At 35.9% G+C, this 22,363-nt stretch overlaps 2 protein-coding genes across 4 annotated transcripts; one reads left to right on the top strand and one right to left on the bottom strand.

The window, feature by feature from the left end:
- Positions 1 to 384: 384 nt before the first annotated feature.
- LOC135139549 (DNA repair protein RAD50) lies at positions 385 to 22,151 on the bottom strand. The gene is made up of 2 exons (XM_064069833.1): positions 22,050 to 22,151; positions 385 to 4,490 (listed from the first exon to the last, which is right to left on the bottom strand). The coding sequence occupies exon 2, from the start codon at positions 4,485 to 4,487 to the stop codon at positions 567 to 569; it is 3,921 nt and encodes a 1,306-aa protein (XP_063925903.1). The 5' UTR covers positions 4,488 to 4,490; positions 22,050 to 22,151; the 3' UTR covers positions 385 to 566.
- On the top strand, positions 5,023 to 22,036 carry Cc2d2a (Coiled-coil and C2 domain containing 2A). Of its 3 annotated transcripts, XR_010282172.1 has the most exons (11): positions 5,023 to 5,071; positions 5,120 to 5,763; positions 5,846 to 5,986; positions 12,506 to 14,314; positions 14,365 to 14,815; positions 20,497 to 20,664; positions 20,711 to 20,989; positions 21,044 to 21,307; positions 21,363 to 21,406; positions 21,463 to 21,713; positions 21,762 to 21,849. XR_010282172.1 is itself a non-coding variant. In XM_064069831.1 (10 exons), the coding sequence occupies exons 1-10, from the start codon at positions 5,057 to 5,059 to the stop codon at positions 21,972 to 21,974; spliced, it is 4,335 nt and encodes a 1,444-aa protein (XP_063925901.1). In that variant the 5' UTR covers positions 5,023 to 5,056; the 3' UTR covers positions 21,975 to 22,036. The 3 variants fall into 3 exon arrangements, 2 of the variants coding, with proteins under 2 accessions (XP_063925901.1, XP_063925902.1); XM_064069831.1 differs by having other exon boundaries at positions 21,363 to 21,713; positions 21,762 to 22,036; XM_064069832.1 differs by having other exon boundaries at positions 21,363 to 21,706; positions 21,762 to 21,916.
- Positions 22,152 to 22,363: the final 212 nt, after the last annotated feature.

The raw sequence follows: 22,363 nt of genomic DNA, 5'->3' as shown, positions 1-22,363 counted from the left end.
ATCACGACCTGGGGATTAAGTAATTTTCAACTTTCTGAGCTTATCTGACACCGCGTCCGTAGATCAGCGATACTATTCGAATGACAAACGCTAGATAAATTAGGCATCCCAGAAAGAGATTCCACAGTAAACACTTTGGCAAAGGAATCGGCAAATATATCAGCAACGGTGTAACTGTTATCATTAACCGTGTCTGTCGTATCTTTAACCTTAACTGTTTTAACTGGACCTGATAATGTAGTGCGAATATACTTAAAAAGAGTTTTGGTGTCCTTATTCTCTGCAATACGCTTCTCATAATCAAGTCTAGACTCTCTGATGACAGTCGAAAGATGGTTAGAAAAAATTAATTTTTAATTATTATTTAAATTATTTTAAAGAAACTTCAACTTCAATTAGCTTTATTGTTGACTTAAAACAACATTTACAAAAATTACACTTATTATTACAAAATGCAAAAGAGGTATTACCCAACTTTTTTTATCATTTAACAGCACTGGAATATTGGAAACGTCGGAGAGGAAATTAAACACGAATAAGGCAACTTTACACTTCTAGCCACTAAGTTAAGTCTGCTGCCTATTAATAACAGAATAACCATCTCTATCCCGTTCCACTTTATAATAATGCGTCGTCCCTTGAGCTCTAGTCAACGCATTCAAAAACTCTTCATCGTGCGTGATCACAATCAACTGGAATGTCTTCTCCTGATGCCTATTATTGATAATCCTAGCCAGCGTGTCGCTCAAACTAAAAACATTCGCCCTATCTAAATTCGTCGTGGGCTCATCTAGAGCCAAAATGCCACAATTCGAACTGAGCGTCTCTGCCAGCGCCATCCGAATCAATAGACAAGCCAAGACTTTCTGTCCAGCGCTGCAGCGACCCCTCATATCCAGCTCAATCCCCTTCTTTATCTGAACAACTTTGTAGTTATAGGTGCGTTTCGTCGAAGTTCCGGCTGCATACTCAGTTTTGATTTCTATGTGGTCGATGTCGTTGCCCCTGTACGTGTTTCGCCAGAAGTGTCTGATCGTGCGGTTGATTTGGACCATTTTCGACTTGTGGAACTCCAGGACTGCTTTTTCTAGCGCTACGATGTACTTCTCCAGGTCTTTGATGACACTCTTTCTGATTTCGAGTCGGTATAGCTGCTCCCTGTATTTCGCGTAGGCGTTTTTGTTGTCGGGGAGAGCCAACTCTCTGCGTAGTTCGTCGATTGAGTTTTGTAATTCGTTCTTTTGGCCTTTCATGTTGTTGATTTGTTTGTCCAAGTTTTCGCGGGTTCTTTCTAGGCGGACTTTTTCTTCGTAGACGGTCCGGTAGTTGTAGCCGCCGATTCGGATCTTCAGGGCTCTAACTTCGGTCTCTAGTTTTTCTTCTGATGCTTTTTTTTCGCGGAGGACGACGTTGCTTTGTAGAGTGCGAAAGCGGAGTTCTTCCTTGGCTAGATTCTCTCTCTTTTCGGAAATCGTTTCAAGAATTTTGGTTTTGGTGACTTCGAGAGCGGTTTCTTTGTTTTTGTACTCTTTTAATTTCTCTTCGATTGTGGTGAGCTTATCGGTGATTCCCTTCTTCAAGTAGTCGTCTATTTCGGTTTGAAGTTTATCTATCCCGGTAAGCAGTCTGCGATAATTTATTACTTTTTGTCTTTGTTCGTCGACTTCTTGTTTATCCCTCTGTGTGGTGGTATTCTTGTTTTCTATCGCGTTCTGTAGATCTATTTCTTCGGCATTCAACTGGGTCGACAACTGGGTGATTTCTTCCTGCAATGACCCTACTTTATCTGTCAGTTCGGCCTGCTGTGTTTCCAAAAGTGGCCTATTTTGAATGCCATCCCTCAGTTTGAGTTGCTTCTCAACCACTTCCTTTCTCTCTTGCATCAAGTTCTGTATTCTATCTTTATGCTTGTTAATGTTTTTGGTGATGGTTTCCACTTTTCCCCTCGACTCGCTCACTTCGAATTTAATATGATCAATCTCCGCTGCAACTTCTTCCTTCGATTTTTTAGAAGCGACTTCAACCAAGCTTTGCTTCAAATTATCGACGGTCCGCTGTGACTTTTCAACATCCGAGATACTTTGATCCAACGAACCCACATCCGAGATGACCCTCCCACACAGCTCAAGAATCTTCTGGGGCTCAGTCAATCTCGTCTTCAACTGATTCAACTCGCTTGTAGTCGCACTCAACTTATCTTCAATGTCGCTCAAAATTTGCTTCAACTGAGGCAACTTTTCCTTCTCGAGTACTTCCGTTTCTTCATTCACCAACTTCAACTGTTGGAGCTTGCTGTATAGAGCCTCCTCTTTCTCTAACTCGCTTTCAACTCGCGTCAGCTGTTGAGGAACTCGTTCCACTTTACTTTTCAACGTGGATATGATCTTCTGTACCACGGTACTTTTATTGCTGAAATCTGTTTCACACACGGGACAACATGGAGCTTGTTCTTCGAATTTTTTAATAAACTGACCATAGATGATTCGAACTGATCTATACTGTCCTTTGTCGATTTGAAGACGCTCTTTTTTCTGGAAGGTACTGTTGAAGGTCTCCTCAAAATCGCGGCCGCTGCAAGCCTCTGAAATTTTAGCCCGGTTGGTCTTTAGTTCCTTTTCATAATCGGCGATTCTTCCCGACTGGTTGTTGCGTTGGACTTCCAAAGTGGTCACTTCTTTCTGTTTGATGTTGATGTCGTTGGTTAAGGTTTTGAATAAAGTGTCAGCGGTTTTTTGTTTGGTTACGACGGAGTCTTTGAGGTTCCTCTCTGGAACCGTTCCTTCAAACAGCTGTCTAAAATTATCAGAATGTTTCGACTTGATTCTATTAATTTCCTTTTGTTTTTCGATTATTAGATGTTTCTCGCTTTCCATTTTTCCTTCGATGACGTCGTTTTGTTGCAGGGTTTTATGTTCACTGTCTAGAGACTCCAGCTGGCGTTCCATTCCCTGTATGTCCGCTTTGTAGGTGTCTATTTTTTTACTTTCTTCTGCTTCTTTGAATGTAGAGTTCAAGCTATGTACAGTTTTATCAATGCTTTCTATACGCTTCTTCATATCTTCCATTAAGGAGTCTGAGGTTGTTAAAGCTATTAATTCTCCGGTTATGTCAATAACTTTCTTCTCACACTGTTGCACTTCTCCTTCTTTAGACAACTTTTTCTGCTTGGTGGCTACCGTTTTCTCCCTCACTTTATCAATCTTGTTCTGTAAGTTCTTCTGTACTTCGTCTTTCTCGTCAATCAAACTTGCCAAGCAAATCTCCTGGTTCTCCAATTCCGCGTTCAACTCAGACAGCGCAGCTCTTGCTCCATCGTTGTCTTGAAACTCCTTCAGATCTTTAACTTTCATCTCATTTCTTGCTTCCTTTATCAAATTCGTTCTTTGAACACATTTCTGCTCATATTGATTCTTCTGTTCTTTCAATATACCCAACTCAGTTTGAGCCTCCTGAGTGGCATTCGCAATAACTTTATTCTTACTTTCGATCTCGCTCTTCCTTGTTTCTAAATTCGAAATTAGACTCTCCTCCTTTTGCCTATCGTTCTCAAAAGTATTGATTTTGTTCCTCAAATCCTCATCGCTACCCTCAAATTCGAAAGCCAGTCCCTTCTTGATAGTCTTCTGCTCTTCCACTATCCCGTTCTTCATCGTCTCTTTCGTCGCAAGCTCCGTCTGCAACTGAGACAAAGTCCCCTCCAGCTCGAGAATCTCGTTCATTCGGTTCCTAACACCACTCAATTCTTCATCTTTAGTTTCTATATCGCTTGCTAACCCCTCTAACTTAGTTTCCTTATCTTGCAGCGTCTGCGTCTTCGCATTCACGTAATCTTTCTTCTCCTTCCTGTTCTTCAGTTCGTTTTCCAAAAACTTGACTTCTAAATGTTTCGTCTTGCAATGTTTGCGGAACAGTTCCGTGCACTTGTTGTACTTCTGGGCGTCGAAAATCTCGTCGAACTTCTCCTTGAGTTTCTTTCCTTCGTCCAAAGGCCACAGCGAGTTCTCCTGGTGGCAGAAGATCACGTTGTTGAGAACGGCGGGGGTTACGTTCATGAGTTGGCAGCACTCGGTGGTGATGTCAGCGCAGCGGCCGGAGATGCTCGAAGTGTTGCCGGTGGGGGTCAGTCTTCTCAGTGTGGAGTCTTTGGTGGAGAATTTCATCTGTTTCTCGGTTTGGCTCACTTCCACTACTCTGGCGATGGTGATTTCGTTGTTGCGGGGGTCTAGGAACTGTAGTTTGATGTTGCCTTTTGTGGAGGAGGTTCTGGAGATTTTGGGGTCGTGGACGAAACCTTGGCCGCTGTTGGTTCCGCCGGGGAGCTCGGCGGAGCAGGCGTATTTCAGGGACTCGATTATGGTGGTTTTGCCGCAGCCATTCTGACCTAGGATGAGGGTGACGGGAGTGCCGAATTTTATTTGCTGGGAGTGTTCTTCGTAGGGGCCGAAGCTGCGGATGCCCGAGATTTGGAGTCGTGTTAGGGTCGCCATTGTCTGGAAAAGAGTAAAAGAAAATGTGTAAGATTGATTTCTTCTAAAATCGTGATCAGATAGATAATAAAACACATGGATTCGGGAAATACTCATTTTATTAATATGTTAAACATTTTTAACCAACCAAATCCCAGTATTTTTTATTTCATCCAATCACGTTTCTTTTCAGTACAATTTATTAAGTAGAAATTTCCGTAGCAACTTCAAATTCTTTTCAACGATATTTTTCAAAATGTGATTTCGGAAATTGGACATTTTAGAAATATTCATATATTAAATTTTAATCGATAAACTACTGCGACAAAAAAGTGGGTTATGCTAGCTCATTAAAAATAATAATAATAAAAAAAAAATTGGTAACACTCTTCTACTACCTACCAAGAGCTGCTAGGGATGGGCACTTTTTTGTTATAATAATTACTTAACCTTTCACTACCCTTTTTACTGTATTTCGCTCCAAATATTGCCAACTGTACAAATTACCACAACCAACACAGCAACAGGTGGCCCGTTACATAGCAACGACCAATACAAACAAATCGACACTGTTTACTTGTCATCCAACCATGTCAATTTCGCAGGTATTTCAACTATTTACTTTTTAATCAAAATAAAACAACCTTCTCTAGGAAGAAATCCGCGAATTCAACTCCCCCGCAAGATCAAGCACCACCAAACCAACCAAAAAAGGCAACAAAATCAACCACTCCCCGCTCAACCACCCCAGCAAAAAGAGCGACGTTTTCGAATTATTCACAATAAAAACCCCAATTAAGCACCACAAAACCAAAACTGCGCTTTCAGACAGCCAAGACACCTCCGAGCTCTCCGACGATGTCTTTGTCAAGCCCAAACCCGTCTCCCTGTCCACCCCCAGCAGATCCGACACGAAGTCCTACCGAGACAGGATCAACGAACGGTTCAAAAACGTGAAAGAAAAAGCAGGAAAATCGACGAAGAAAGCGAACGTGTTCAAGGAAGCAGCCGAGAAGATTCTCTTGGAAAAGGTGAAAAGGGAAAGCAGCGACATCGACGCGGAGTTGGAGCTGATGCGGGATCGCTTGAAGCTGGGAAAAGCGCCCGAGAATAGCGACGTGTACGAGTTTTTTTGTCGCGAGAAGTGTCACGAAGCGAGTGAGGAGGAGAAGGAAGAGAATTTTAAGTCTACGGATGATTTGACGGACGGGAGGGTTGGTGTTGAGTTCGAGTTTCCCAGGCAGTGTAGAGGGGTTGTGAGGAGTTCGGAGGATGCTATTTTGTTTAAAGCGAAAGCGTGAGTAGTATTATAGTAATAAAATAAATTACCTAAGAAAATTATGTTGGTAGTAGCGATTTTTTCGTATGGTAAATTTTAGGCGACCTGTAGACATTATTGATAAAATCGACTCGGAAGAACCTCGTTTTTTGGAAGATGAAGGCCTCTACGTTACTCCTAAGCCCAAACTACCCATTCAACATGTCCATATTTTGGAACAGCGGCTTTCACGTGACCACAAGTAAGTGTGCTACTTCTAACTTTTTTTAAAATCTTACAATTCGTCAAAATAAAATTACAATTTTCATCTCATAGTAACTAAAATAAGTCAACGGGTTACTTTTACCTTTTTACTTCCTGAGCATAAGCTAAGGAAGTATTGTAATCGAGTCCATTGGACGATTGGTTACTTTTATGTTGTCACGACGTTTTATGACCTCCAGAGTACGCAAAAACAGGTCCCCGTTTCCGTCTGTCCGAATTTTTATTAGATAGAACTACTGGACCGATTGTTGTCAAATTTTATATGTGTATTAGGAATATCGTGTATATGGTAAAACGTTAACCAAAATTTGTATAAACGTCCCCACCAACAATAGGATACGTCAACTCCAAAATTTAGTAAATATTATTTCAATTTTTTAAAGTAAGAATCCTTTCACATGTGTGTTTTAATGAATTCGTGTTCAGTTTTTGGGGAAAAAAAAATCAAAATTGTAGATTTGCAATTTTGCAATTTAACTTTGAAACTGCAAAACCGAATCAAAATTTTTTTGTTTATGTCCCTCCAAAAAGTGGTGGGACATTTTTACAATTTAACAAAATGCAAAACCAAATGCTCTGCAATCTTGCAAACGTTTTAAGGTTACCAGAAGCATGATATATCGTTAAACAAAATCTATTCGTTTATGCTCCCCTTCCCTAAAGTGATGACGTCAACTTATAATTCTGCCGAATAAATAATATTCTTTAAATTTTATAATATAACATGCTCCTGTGTGTGTGATTTATGATAAATTCTCAGAACATCAAAATCCTCAAATCCTCAAAACGCCATAACACTCAAATCCTCAAAAGAACATAATTCTCAAATCCTGAGAACATCAAAATCCTGAAAATACCATAACACTCAAATCCTCAGAACAATCTAATTCTCAGAACATTATAATCCTCAAATCCCCAGAACACTATAATCCCAAATTCTTAGAACGCCATAATCATCAAATTCTCAGAACATCGTAATCCTCAAATCCTCAAAACAACATAATCCTTCAATCCTCAAATGATGATCCTCAGATCCTCAGAACACCATAATCCTCAAATTCTCAAAACATCATAATTCCAAGTTCTCAGAACACCATAATCCTCAATTTCTCGGAACACTGTAATCCTCAAATACTCAAAACAACATAATCCTCAAATCCTCAGAATATCGAAATCCTCAAATCCTCAAAACACCATAATACTCAAAGCCTCAGAACACTTTAATCCTCAAATCTTCAGAACACCGAAAACCGCAGATCCTCAAAACACCTGTCCTGTTAATGGATTTGTATCTGTTGGGCAAATACATATTATTATTATTATTAACAACAATCCTCAAATCCTCAAAACACAACAATTCTTAAATCCTTCGAACTTCAAAATCCTCAAATCCTCAGAACACCATAATCCTCAAATTCTCAAAACACAATAATCCTCAGATCCTTAGAACATAAAATTCAAATTCTCAGAACAACATAATCCTCAAAACCTTAAATCTTCAAAACACCCTAATCCTCAAATTCTCAAAATACAATAGTCCTCAAATCCTCAGAACATCAAAACCCCAAAACACTATAATACTCAAATCCTGAGAACAACATAAACCCCAAATAGTAAAAGCTTGATCCTCAAATCATCAGAACATCATAATCCTCAATTTCACAGAACACCGCAATCCTCAAATCCTCAAAACATCATGATCCTCAAATCCTTAGAACATGAAAATCTTCAAATCCTCAGAACATCATAATCCTCAAATTCTCTAAACATCAAAATCCACAAATCCTCAAAACACAATAATCCTCAAATCCTGAGAACAACATAATCCTCAAATTCTTAAATCTTCAAAACACTGTAATCCTCAAATTTTCAGAACACCGTAATCTTCAAATCCTCAAAACACCATAATTCTCAAATCTTCCAAAACGTTATGATCCTCAAATCCTCAGAACATCACACTCCTCAAATTTTCAAAACACTATAATCCTCAAATTGTCAGAACACCGTTATCCTCAAAATATCATGATCCTCAAATCCTCAAAACATCAGAATCCCCAAAACATGCTTCTCAAATCCTCAGAACATCATAATCCTCAAATCCTTAGAACACAACAATCCTCAAATCATCGGAACATCATGAACCTCAAAACCTTACAACATCATAATCCTCAAATCCTCAGAACACCCTAATCCTCAAATTCTTAAAACACAATAATCCTCAAAACCTCTAAACTTCTAAATCTTCAAAACATCATAATATGTACTCAAATCCTCAGATCAACATAATCCTCAAAAAACATAATCCTTCAATCCTCAAATCATGATCCTCAGAGCCTCAGACCACCATAACCTCAAATTCTCAAAACACCATAATTCCAAGTTCTCAGAACATCATAATCCTCAATTTCTCGGAACACTGTAATCCTCAAATACTCAAAACAACATAATCCTCAAAACACCATAATACTCAAAACCCCAGAACACCATAATCCTCAAATCCTTAGAACATCGAAAACCTCAGATCCTCAAAATACCATAATCCTAAAATCCTCAGAACATCATGATCCTCAAATCCTCAAAACACAACAATCCTCAAATCCTCCAAACACCACAATCCTCAAATCCCCAAAACATTATGATCCTCAAATCCTCAGAACATCATAATCCTCAAATCCTCAGAACATCAAAATTCTCAAATTCTCAAAACGTAATCCGCAAATCCTCAGAAAATCATAATCCTCAAACCCTTAAAACACAACAATTCTTAAATCCTTAGAATTTCAAAATCCTCAAATCCTCAAAACACCAGAATACTCAAATCCTGAGAATATAAACCTCAAATAGTCAAAACATGATTTTCAAGTCATCAGAACATCATAATCCTCAATTTCCCAGATCATCGCAATCCTCAAATCGTCAAAAAAACATGATCCTCAATTCCTTAGAACATAAAAATCCTCAAATCCTCAAAACATCATGATCCTCAAATCCTCAGAACATCATAATCCTTAAATTCTCATTACATCAAAATCCTCAAAACACCATGAAACTCAAATCCTGAAAACATGATAATTCTCAAATTTTCCAAAACATTATGATCCTCAAATCCTCAGAACATTAGAATCCTCAAATCCTAAGAACATAACCAATTCTTAAATCCTCAGAAATTCAAAATATATACATTCTCAGAACACCATAATCCTCAAACTCTCAAAACACAATGATCCTCAAATCCTCAGAACAATATAATCTTCAAATTCTCAAAACATCACGATCCTCAAATCCTCAAAACACCAGAATCCTTGAATTCTCAGAACACCGTAATCCTCAAATCCTCCAAACACCATAATCCTCAAATGATCAGAACACCATAATCCTCAACTTCTCAGAACACCGTAATCTCAAAATCGTCAAAACCTCATGATCTTCAAATCCTTAGAACATCATAATCCTCAAATCCTCAGAACACAACAATCCTCAAATCCTCAGAACATCATAATCCTCAAACCCTTACAACACAACAATTCTTAAATCCTTAGAATTTCAAAATCCTCAAATCCTCTAAACACCAGAATACTCAAATCCTGAGAACAATATAAACCTCAAATAGTCAAAACGTGATCTTCAAGTCATCAGAACATCATAATCCTCAATTTCCCAGAACATAAAAATCCTTAAATCCTCAAAACATCATGATACTCAAATCCTCAGAACATCGTAATCCTCAAATTCTCAAAACACAATAATCCTTAAATCCCCAGAACATCATAATCCTTAAATTCTCATTACATCAAAATCCTCAAAACACCATGAAACTCAAATCCTGAAAACATGATAATTCTCAAATTTTCCAAAACATTATGATCCTCAAATCCTCAGAACATTAGAATCCTCAAATCCTAAGAACATAACCAATTCTTAAATCCTCAGAAATGCAAAATCCTTACATTCTCAGAACACCATAATCGTCAAACTCTCAAAACACAATGATCCTCAAATCCCCAGAACAATATAATCTTCAAATTCTAAAACATCACGATCCTCAAATCCTCAAAACACCATAATCCTTGAATTCTCGGAACACCGTAATCCTCAAATCCTCCAAACACCATAATCCTCAAATGATCAGAACACCATAATCCTCAACTTCTCAGAACACCGTAATCTCAAAATCGTCAAAACCTCATGATCTTCAAATCCTTAGAACATCATAATCCTCAAATCCTCAGAACACAACAATCCTCAAATCCTCAGAACATCATAATCCTCAAACCCTTAAAACACAACAATTCTTAAATCCTTAGAATTTCAAAATCCTCAAATCCTCAAAACACCAGAATACTCAAATCCTGAAAACAATATAAACCTCAAATAGTCAAAACATGATCATCAGTCATCAGAACATCATAATCCTCAATTTCCCAGAACATCGCAATCCTCAAATTGTCAAAAGAACATGATCCTCAAATCCTCAGAACATCGTAATCCTCAAATTCTCAAAACACAATAATCCTTAAATCCTCATAACATCAAAATCCTCAAAACACCATGAAACTCAAATCCTGAAAACACCATAATTCTCAAATTTTCCAAAACATTATGATCCTCAAATCCTCAGAACATTAGAATCCTCAAATCCTAAGAACATAACCAATTCTTAAATCCTCAGAAATGCAAAATCCTTACATTCTCAGAACACCATAATCGTCAAACTCTCAAAACACAATGATCCTCAAATTCCCAGAACAATATAATCTTCAAATTCTCAAAACATCACGATCTTCAATTCCTCAAAACACCATAATCCTTGAATTCTCAGAACACCGTAATCCTCAAATCTCAAAACATGACAATTCTCAAATCCCTAGAACACAACACTCCTCAAATCCTCAGAACATCATGATCTTTAAATCCTCAGAACATCATAATCCTCAAATCCTCAGAACACAACAATCCCCAATCTTTAAAACTTCAAAATCCTTAACTTCTCAGAACACCGTAATCTCAAAATCTTCAAAACCTCATGAACTTCAAATCCTTAGAACATCATAATCCTCAAATCCTCAGAATACAACAATCCTCAATTCCTCATAACATCATAATCCTCAAACCCTTAAAACACAACAATTCTTAAATCCTTAGAATTTCAAAATCCTCAAATCCTGAAAACAATATAAACCTCAAATAGTCAAAACATGATCATCAGTCATTAGAACATCATAATCCTCAATTTCCCAGAACATCGCAATCCTCAAATCGTCAAAGGAACATGATCCTCAAATCGTTAGAACATAAAAATCTTCAAATCCTCAAATCCTCAGAACAATACAATCCTCAAATCCTGAGAACATAAACAATTCTTAAATCCTCAGAAATTCAAAATCCTTAAATCCTCAGACCATAATCCTCAAACTCTCAAAACACAATGACCCTCAAATCCTCAGAACAACATAATCCTCAAAACATCATGAACTTCAAATCCTCAGAACAACATAATCCTCAAATCCTCAAAATATCATGATCCTCATATCCTCAAAACACCATAATCCTTGAATTCTCAGAACACCGTAATCCTCAAATTCTCAAAACATGACAATACTCAAATCCTCGGAACATCATGATCCTTAAATCCTCAGAACATCAGTCCTCAAATCCTCAGAACACAACAATCCTCAATCCTCAAATCCTCAGAACACCATATCCTCAAATTCTTAAAACAATAATCCTCAAATCCTCAAAACATCAAAATTCTCAAAACGCCATAATATGTACTCAAATCCTCAGAACATCATAATCCTAAATTCCTCAGAACACCATAATCCTTAAACTTTCAAAACACCACAATCCTCAAATCCTCAGAACACGAAAATCCTCAAATCCTCAGAGCACGAAAATCCTCAAATCCTCAGAACACAATAATCCACAAAAAAAAACAATATTGTACAATTTAACTTTAAATCTGAAATTTTGCAAACACCTTAAATTTATTGAAAGCCGGGTAGATCGTTAATCAAAATTTTTCTGTCATCTTACAATTTTGCCGAATAAATGTTCGTATTAGTATTTTTGGGTAAAATTTTTGGATGCGGTTAAATAATTAATCAATCTCCTCTTTTGTGTTGAGGAAACAAATTACAATTTCTTTTCATTTTAACCGCTGATGCTTATCATCTGCAAGTGCTAATAGTCGAATTTTTTCGAAATATAACATAAACAGTCGAAGTTAAGCATGTAGCGAGAAATTGAGAATATAAAAATTTTTTCTGTTGGTGATCTGTTTTAGATATATTTTACATTACTCATATTTGTGCGGGCCGCGGGGTATTAATTACTTCACTAGTTTTTATTTCTGTATTGTTTTTACTCCATAGTAAAAGTTTACACAAAAAGTAAACTTCCGCAAAATTAAATTTTATACTAAATTTGTTGGACTGTACTTCAGGGGCGAGGGAAGTTCTCCCGAAATAACCTTCAACCAATGTTTGTTTCTCTACAGAAAATGGTTTAATTGTGACGGCGAGCTCAACATTATTGAAAACCCTTGCCAGGAAATTTCCTACAGACCACACCTGAAACACCTTCTCGTAGACGAAGTCGCCACTTACTTACCGGCAAAAATCGAAGACACTGAATGTGAAGAAATCGTAGTAGTTAGGGAGAACCTCCTTCAACTACAAATTTCTTCGCTAAAATTCACCCACCACCCTTTGTTTAGCTTGGAGCACGTGCTCGCACAAAAATTGAAGAAACTATACACGGAATATGAAGAAAGTGTTTTGAAGAATGACCTAACAAGACTTACCAGACGTGTCGAAGGTTTGAGAAAACTTCTGAAACACTGGGAAGACACTTCAAGTCAATCTGGCGACCAATCGGACAGAGAAGACGGAAAAATGGAAGCATATAGAAGGGACATAAAAGAGCTACAAGAACAAGTCTTCCAAGAGGGAAAAAAGGAAAGGGATAGAGTTCGAACGATGTTACAGACGTGGAAAGCCGTCAAGAAAGTACGAGAGACAAACAAGTATGCAAATACCCTGGTGCGACTAATCATAAAAAAAGAAAAAATCAACTATGAAGAAGACAAGGAAAATTTTGAACGCACGTTTGAAGAAACCTACGAAGACTTTCTTGATTACAATCGGGAAAAATCGAGACGCAAAAGACAAGACGAAGACGAAATTAGGGAAGAGCTCCAGGAACGGTTTAAGGAGAGTTTTAGGGCCCCGGGGGAACCAATTTTATACTTCACACTCACCAATGACAACGAAGTTAACAAATCTATAGACAACACCAAAGAAACGAGTCGAAGAAACGTTGTTGCGTCTACCAAAGTCGCTCTAAAGATAATTTGTAACAAGATGGAGGTGTGTAGGACAAAATGGGTGAACTTGCAAGACGATTTCACGTGTAACTTCGACGAAACTATTTCGATACAATTAATAAGCGTTCCAAAGTCAATCACAGTGGAAATTATCGAACAACCGAAATCTCTCATCAAAAGAACTGTAGGCGAACTCGCTTTAAAAATACCCGCGAAAACGTTAAACGAGAAGAAAAAAATTGAAGCTACGTTCGATAAAGACGAAACTGTTCACTACAAACACGAAGGAGTCGGAAGTGGCTTAAAAATGGACAGTTTAGTACATAATTTAGGTCTTCCGGTCAATGAAGACGACATTCTTAACACCTCCGGTTGTCTAGTGTATTCCCTAACGTGGGATTCATCCACGCAACCTGACGAAAACAGTCCAGAAAGCGCCAGACGAATCCTTAACGAAATAATCGACAAAAACGGGTCAGTAGATCCCGAGAAACTCTCCCACTGGATGCAGCAACACAAACCGGACCCTCTGGACCCCCGAAATTCGATTTTGTACGAGTACGCGTTTGACTCCAATGAAGACATAATTGCGCCCAACACACCCAAAAAATATTTTCGCTTGAACCACCAAATGGAAGGTTGGCAATTCTGCGACCCCAAAATCCTGGAAGACAATCTCCGACTGAAGGTTTTGCAACTGAGGAATCGGAATGAGCCCGAATTCGACCGAATGATGGTCCCTAACCGGATTAAGGAAATCCCGCTGGATATTCTTTCGGATTATAAGAGAAGAATCGCGGCGGAGCGCGAAGCGATGTCCATCGAAGAAGACGACGATGAAGAAGAGGTCGAAAAGAAGAGGAGCAGCGGGCGGAAGCATTTGAAGCAAATCCACATTAGAGTTTTCCAGAAGTGTAAAAATTCGCAGGATAATCTTACGTTCGAGGATGTGGTGGACGAGAAATTGTTGCCCCAGTTGGAGTAAGTGTTTTATAAAATGAAACAATTGTATTAGGTGACTTTGGTTTCAGAAAACTGGTCACAGGACTAGTTGCCGGTTTTATCAGGTGGTTTCAGTGGCGTCCTCTCAAGCCTCTTCCCGAAACGAAAACGTCCAAGCAAAACGACTACGATTTACAAAGTCAAGTTAAAGTTGTTATTAACGTTATTTCGGGGCTTAATATTCCTGTGCAACGGGAAGGCAAAAATGAAGTCGTCAATCCTTTTGTTGAAGCTGAATATAATGATAAAAGTGTCAGGACTTTGACGAGTCAAGGACCTCATCCTAGTTGGAACGAAAAATTGGTTTTGCCACTCGAACCCTCACATTTGGATTATTTGAACCCTAATTCGCTCAATGGAACGATTATTATTAATCTGTTTGATGAAAGTGATAAAGTTTTGTTGAGATTTGGGGGTGAGAAAGGCAAGAACTGGTTAGGAAGTGTGGAAATTCCTTTATCAGCGATATGTTTTAATGGGGTGGGTATTTCTTTATATGAACCTATTTTATTATATTTTGTTGTAATCGAGTACATTGGACGAATGACTCGTTTTATGTTTTCTCGACGTTTCATGACCCTTAGAGTACCGAAAAATAGTCCCGTTTCCGTCTGTCTGTCTGCCGTCCGTTTTAAGATAATCTATCGCAACCATATCTTTATTTTAAGTTATAAGGGGTATCAAAAAAATAAAATTCGCAAAATCAATTGTTATTATTTTTCGAAAAATCTTGATTTATTTACCATCGACCAATTTTTTTGATTTCACTTTTTCAACTTGCAATTTTTCGCTTTCTTAACTCTTCATTGATTGATTTTTATTTTTCATTTTCCCGATTTTTTAATTTTCGTTTATTCTCGATTTTATAGCATAATTTTTCACTTATTTAATTTTTCAATTCCTCCATTTCCCAATTTATAATTTTGGAATTTTTGGATTCCTCAATTATTCGATTTCTTTAATTTTCAATATTTAGATTTTCCAATATTTTGGTTTGTTGCACTTTTTCGATTTTGAAGTTTCTCAGTTTTTCATTTTTCGATTTTTCATTTTTTCAATTTTTTAAGTTCTTGATTTCCAGTTTTTAGATTTTCAAAAGTTTTCATTAAATACTTTTTCATTTTTGATTTTTCAATTTTATAACATTTCCACTTTTTTTATTCGAAAAGTTGAAAAAAGAAAAATCGAAAAACCAAAAAGTCGAAGAACTGAGTGAACGAAAAATTTAAACTTTGAAAAAACCAAAATCCAGAAACTTAAAAGTGGAAAAAACGAATGAATCGAGAAATTGGAACGAAGAAAAAACGAATCGAAAAATTGTAAAATAAAAAATTGTGCAATCGAAAAGTTGTAGAATCATCAAAATTGGCAATTCGAAAAACTGTAACATTGAAAGAAAAATAAATGGAAAAGTGAAACATTTTAAAAATTATAATAATTACTAGCGGAACCCGGCAGACGTTATCCTGCTTGTGTATATATTTACTTTGTATATATGTGGATATAAATGTATGGTCTGGAGCGCAGAATGCGTTGTAGAAAACTGAATAATAAGATAACTCATATTGATGCTATTCCATTTATTTTCATTAGTATACACAATGTACACATTTTTGTATTAGTAATTCACGTGAATGAACAAAATTTTTGACTATTGTATTCGCTATATATGCTAGTCCAAAAGGTGTAAGGTTATATGACCATTATAAAAGTAGTGACCGCAAATAAGTACCCCCTTTGTGTGGTTCGCACTAAGCTTACCGGTTGGCAATAAATCGTCTTCTCAACATTTCTTGCTCATATTTAACAGGGCCGGCTTTCAAAGCGAGTGGTGATTTCGGAACCCTCAGCGGCTGCAGGTAGTAAAGAAATAGTGGAGTGGTAGATTTACATATTTAGTGAAAGCCGCCCCTGAACGAAATCACAACAGCCGGTCGAGCTCCATTGGACACGTTATTTACGACCCTAAAACCTTTTCTATTGTAAACAACTTAACTTCGACACAATGGGATGATTTTATGATGGCCATATAACCTTATAGCTTTTGGTCCACTATAACTGAAACAACTTGAACACATTTTAATCAATACTAACATCTATCGTAACGCTAGTGGGTAAACAATATTTTTGGTTTTTCGATTTGGTGTATAGACGTACAGAGTTTTTGGAATTCCTACTCTGGAGCAAGCAACATACAGTTGACCATGCGAAAAACATGGATTTCCTAAATTTAATCCGGCAACGCGCAGAGACTGCCCTTGGGCTTTGTTGATTGCCATCGCGAAAGCAAGACGCACAGGATACTGTAGTCGTTTTGAATGTAAAGGGCAAATCAGTAGGAACCATTGGAATGCGCGGAATCAGTTTGATTTTTTGGATGGCATTTTCAATAATCTCTAGTAATTCACTCTTTGTTATTACTGAGGATTGTAGACAGTGAACATCACTAATGATTTTATTTTGCGGTCAATACGATTTTTGTTGTAATACCAACGAAAACAATGCTGTCATTGGTGCCGCCATATATCTAATACTTGCTAACTCTTCAGAAGTAACATAGAAACGGTGTTCACGGACAAAGAGAGACGGAAGATATTGTTTTCTGTCTAGAAAAGTACCGAGGGTCTGTGCGCACGTACACAAAATAGAAGCGAACGTATGAAATGTCAAAACACATCTAGTCACATTATCGACTAAAAATCAAGCAAGTACGAGTATATGAGCAGTACTGTTTGGTACTATAGAGAGACAAAGAGGTCCGATATATTGCTCTGACGTTGTGTTTTCGGACTCTTTTGAGGCCTGATAGCAATATAGTAGTATTATATATATGGGTGCCGCTGATTCTCTAAGTTCATAATACTTTAACAGAGAGGTTGATGTGCTGCAGTGCCATCTAGTGGCAAGTTACAGCAAAATCGATAACGCGAAAATATTCTCCATGGTCAAATACCAACGTATATCAATTTTCATGAGGATCGGTTGATTGGTACAGAAGTTGATGTGTTGCAGCGCCATCTAGTGGCGAGTTACAGCAAAATGGATAGGGCGAAAATATTCTCCATAGTCAAATGCCAACGTGTACCAATCTTTATGAGAATCGGTTGAACGGTGTAGAAGTTGATGTGCTGTAGCGCCATCTAGTGGCTAGTTACAGCAAAGCGGATACTATAAAAACCTTCTCCATGAAAAACCACTTACATGTGCCAAATTTCATGGTGATCGGTCAAACGATTTCGGAGTCTATCGATCACAGATGTATATACCAACATCCATTTTTATATATATAGATTATTAAAACTGAGAAACTGAAAAATCTAAAATTATTATTAATAAATAATTATTGAAAAACCGAAAATCTGAAAACATGGAGAAAATAAAAAACCGAAACGAAAAATTGTAAATCCAAAAATTAGAAAATCCAAAAATTGAAAATTCGTGAAATTCCCAATCGAAAAATTGCACAATCTAAAAATTGAAATGTCCAAAAGTTGGAAGATCGAAAAAATGAAAAATCTAAAATTTTTCGTTTCTTCCATTTTTCGATATGTAATTAAACAAATTCAGTTTTTGGATTTTGCAACTTTTGGATAATAATTCAGTTTTTTCAAGTTACAATTTTTCGATTTGCAATTTCAGGAGTTATCAATTTTTCGCTTTTTGTTCTTATTTCAAAATTTTTCTTTTTTTCAATGTGAAATTTTTCAGTTTTTCGATTTGCAATTTTTCGATTTACAATTTTTCAGTTTTTCAACTTTCAGATTTTTTCATTTTTCGTTTTTCCAATTCTAGAATTTTCAGCTTCCCGATTTTTTCATTTTTCGTTTCGTTAATTTTTGATTTGCAATTTTTCTTATTGCCATTTTAAAATATGTATTATTATTATAATTTTAAAAAATGCTTACTTTTTCTTTCTTGCGATTTTAACATTTTTCCATTTTTCAATTATTGGATTTTGAAACTGTTCTATTTATTCGATTTTTCAAATCGAAGAACTGGAGAAACGAAAATTGAAACATTGAAAAACTAAAAATCGAGAAATTAAAAAAAAAATTAATGAATCGAAAAATTGGAAAACCCAAAAACTATTAAATCGAAAAATTATAGAATCGTCAAAATTGTAGAGTTGAAAAACAGAAACATTAAAAGATCCAAAAATTGAAAAATTAAATATCGAGAAATTGAAAATTTTCGATTTTCCACTTTTTCGATTTTGTTGCTTCTCGTGTCTTCAGTTTTCCGATTTTTCAATTTTTCTAGTTTTTTTTTTTAATTTTTCGATTGTTAATTTTCCGATTTTGTAACTTTTCGAATCAAAAAATTGAAAAATTGTAAAACTGAAAAATGAAAAAACGAAAAAGTATAAAATGAAGACTTGAAAAATCTAAAAATTGGAAATCAATAACTTAAAAATCATAAAAATGCAAAATCGAAAACACGAAATATTGTAAAATCGAAATTTTGAAAATTAAAGACACCTGCAAATCGTATAATTGAGAAATCCAAAAATTGCAAAATTAAAAAATCGAGGAATTGAATAATTTAAAAATTGGAAAATCGAGAAATTGAAAAATCGAAGACTGAACATCTGAAAAACTGAATAAACGGAAAATCATAAAAATGAAAGAATCATTGAAAAAAATTAAGGAAATGAAAAAACGAAAAATTGCAAAATCGAAAAATATTACATACATATTTAGAGTGAAAACTAGACAAAATGCAAATAAAAATTGAAGAAACGAAAAAATGAGAAACTGAAAAATCCAAAATTGTAAAGCGAAAAATTGAAAAATCTATAAACTGAAAAATTTCACATTGAAAAAAAAAATGGAGAAAATAAAAAATCGAAAGGAAAAATTGCAAAATCTAAAAATTGAAATATCCAAAAGTTGGGAGATCGAAAAACCGAAAAATTGTAAAAATAAAGAAAATGAAAAATGGAAAACCGAAAAATTAAAAATCGAAAAACTAACCAATAATCGGAAAAATGGTAAAATCGAAAAATTGAAATCTCAAAAAATTGGAAAATCGAAAAACTGAAGAAACAAAAACAATGAAAAATTTGAAAATTGCAAATATAATTGAAAAAAAGAAACATTGAAAAAATGGGAATTGAAAAAACAAAAAAATATAAAATCGGAAAATGAGAAAACGAAAAATTGTCAAAATAAAGAAAATAAAAAACCGAAAATTGCAAAATTAAAAAATCGAGGAATCGAATAATTTAAAAATTGGAAAATCGAGGAATTGAAAAATCGAAGAACAACTGAAAAATTGAATAAACAGAAAATCATAAAAATGAAAGAATCATTGAAAAAAAATAAGGAAATGAAAAATCGAAAAATTGCAAAATCGAAAAATATTACATACATACTTACAGTGAAAACTAGAGAAAATGCAAATTAAAAATTTAAGAAACGAAAAATTGAGAAACTGAAAAATTGAAAAATCCATAAATTGAAAAATTTCACATTGAAAAAAAATTTATAAAATTATTATTAATAAATTATTGAAAAACCGAAAAACTGAAAAAATAGAGAAAATAAAAAATCGAAAGGAAAAATTGCAAAATCTAAAAATTGGAATATCCAAAAGTTGGGAGATCGAAAAACTGAAAAATTTAAAAATTGCAACTCGAAAAACTGAAGAAACGAAGCACTGAAAACTGGAATCGACAAAAAACAAAACATTATAAAATGGGAACATCAAAAATCGAAAAATTGTAAAAATAAAGAAAATAAAAAATGGAAAACCGAAAAATTAAAAATCGAAAAACTAAACAATAATCGGAAAAATGGTAAAATCGAAAAACTGAAATCTCAAAAAATTGGAAAATCGAAAAACTGAAGAAACAAAAACAATAAAAACGCTGGAATCAAAAAACAAAAAACCGAAAATCGAAAAATTAAAAATCGGAAAAAATTGCAAAATCGAAAAACTGACAGAAAGAGAAATTGCAAAATCGAAAAAGTGCAAAATCTAAAAATTTTGGGCCACTAGTTTTAACTTTATAGAGGTTATCAGAAAACAAAATACGCAACAAATGTATCATTTTTCAAAGAAACGGGATTTGTTGGGCTGTACTTCAGGGCCCAGGGAAATTCTGTTGAATTAATCTTCAACCATTTGTTTTTCAAATTTTAATGATGAAAAATTTTCAGCTTCAAGGGATGTTCAAAGTCAAAACCCCCTACCTACTATTCGGCTACGGAGGCAAAACCCAAGCCCAGAACAAATCCTCACGAAACAACACTCAACCCACTCAACAAACATACTTGAACCTCCACATATCCATAGAACCCAACGTCCCAAAACTAAACCCCGCCGTGGTAAGTCGAAACATCAGCCACCCCCAAAAATTAACACCAATTTCAGGAGGACCTCCCTTGCGCCGACCTACCCTACATAAAAGAACACTGTCTACTCTGGAACGAAGACTTCAACACCCGCTACCCACACCGAAAATTCTCAGTTTTCGCCATCGACACCAACGCCACCACAACTTGCATCGTACGCTACATTAAACCCCTGGAGCCCCCACAAATCAACGTAGAAGGCTTCGACGTCACCCCCGAACAGTGCGCCCGATTTGTGTCTTTAATTCCATTCACGGACTGCAACGAATTTTACAAAAACATCTGGCTTCCAACTGAAGTAACTGTGTATTAAATTTAAAACCAACATTAACGATTGTTATTTTTATTGTAGAAATTTCTACACTTCATGATTGGTTCAATCATAGACCACGCAGTGGCTTTAACGTGTTATCTCCTGGCTTTAAAAATGGAAGTGTGGCTTTTGCTAGGTTTCGGGGTTCCATACGGTTCCACCGCTTTTGTTCTAGTAAAAGAGTATGACAACAATCAAATTCCCGTTTATTACTTGTTTGACGTGGTTCAGGGGGCGAAAATTAATCTGACGGACGCGTTCTGCCCTCTCCAGAAGGTGTATTGTGTTGTCAATGAACAAAACGTAATTTTTGTATTTTTTAGCATTTTCGTGTTTGAAGATTTGTTATTAATTATAGATTTGGGGGAATATTCAGAGAAACGACGACGTATCAACAATGAGGTTTGATTTAACCCGTAGATTTGACTGGGTGGCTTTATTTAATAATCAAAATGCAGCCCCCACAACTTCCATTCAAGGGATAATTACGTATTTACCCAAACCTATTACCGACGAACTGGAAATCATTGTGGACCGAAAAATCCGGAAGCGAGTGGCAAAAATGAGACAACTGGATCGCACTATATGGAATCACCATGTCTCCAACACAGTCAAAGGAATTTTAAGCGCGTTTGAAAAAACTGAAATGTATGGCAAAAGCAATTCAGACGTTTTTGACGAAATTAAGAAGTTGACAAAGATGTATAAGGTTTGTAATAACTGCAACAATGCGTATTAGTCATAGTTAACACTCTAGATGCGTGGACACATTTTCAATTCAGCCTTTACTGACACATCTTCGATTGTTAAACGAATAAAATCATATGGTGTGCACTTAGTGGAAGAAGACAAGGCTCAATTCGCATCCGCCGTGTACGTGAAGCCCTACCCCAATCAAGTTTTGTCGGTTTGGATATTTTTAGGGGCAATACATGACATAAATCTGGCGGAGGAAGAGCCCCCATATTGACAATATTTTTACAAAATTGTTAATTTTATATTTACTGTAAGTACGAAATAAAGTAATAATTAATAATAAACTTACCTATTAGTTTTAATAACAATAAACATGGGTTTTGCTCAATTTACAACAATAAACAAGTCTGCACCGGTTCAAGAAACGTCAAATGTCATTTTAATGTCAAATAAAACTTGGCGCGCACTAACAAATCTAGTGACATTTTTGAGTAACTGTTCGGTGATCACGACCTAGTGTTAGAGCAGCTGGCAGAATAGAAGATGACATGGGCGGAGCTTAGGCTGCGCGGCTTCAAGTCACCAGTGTCGTACCATACAACATTTCATTAATTATTTTTTATTTAATTAATTAAATTTAGTCTTTAACAAGGCTGTTTTAGT

This window comes from Zophobas morio, unplaced genomic scaffold, assembly GCF_036711695.1.
Source record: "Zophobas morio isolate AGI-343-1 ecotype UQ-CSIRO unplaced genomic scaffold, CSIRO_AGI_Zmor_V1 ptg000031l, whole genome shotgun sequence".
Classification (NCBI taxonomy): Eukaryota; Metazoa; Arthropoda; class Insecta; order Coleoptera; family Tenebrionidae; genus Zophobas; species Zophobas morio.
The sequence above is the reverse complement of the archived record's forward strand: the minus strand, read 5'-3'. Positions and strand labels throughout refer to the sequence as shown.

Excerpts from the sequence above, each read along its gene's own strand:
- LOC135139549 (XM_064069833.1), bottom strand. The coding sequence starts at position 4,487 with ATGGCGACCCTAACACGACTCCAAATCTCGGGCATCCGCAGCTTCGGC.
- Cc2d2a (XM_064069831.1), top strand. Across the intron at positions 14,315-14,364 it reads AAATTGTTGCCCCAGTTGGA|AAAACTGGTCACAGGACTAG; the intron begins GTAAGTGTTTTA and ends CTTTGGTTTCAG. Across the intron at positions 20,665-20,710 it reads CAAAACTAAACCCCGCCGTG|GAGGACCTCCCTTGCGCCGA; the intron begins GTAAGTCGAAAC and ends CACCAATTTCAG.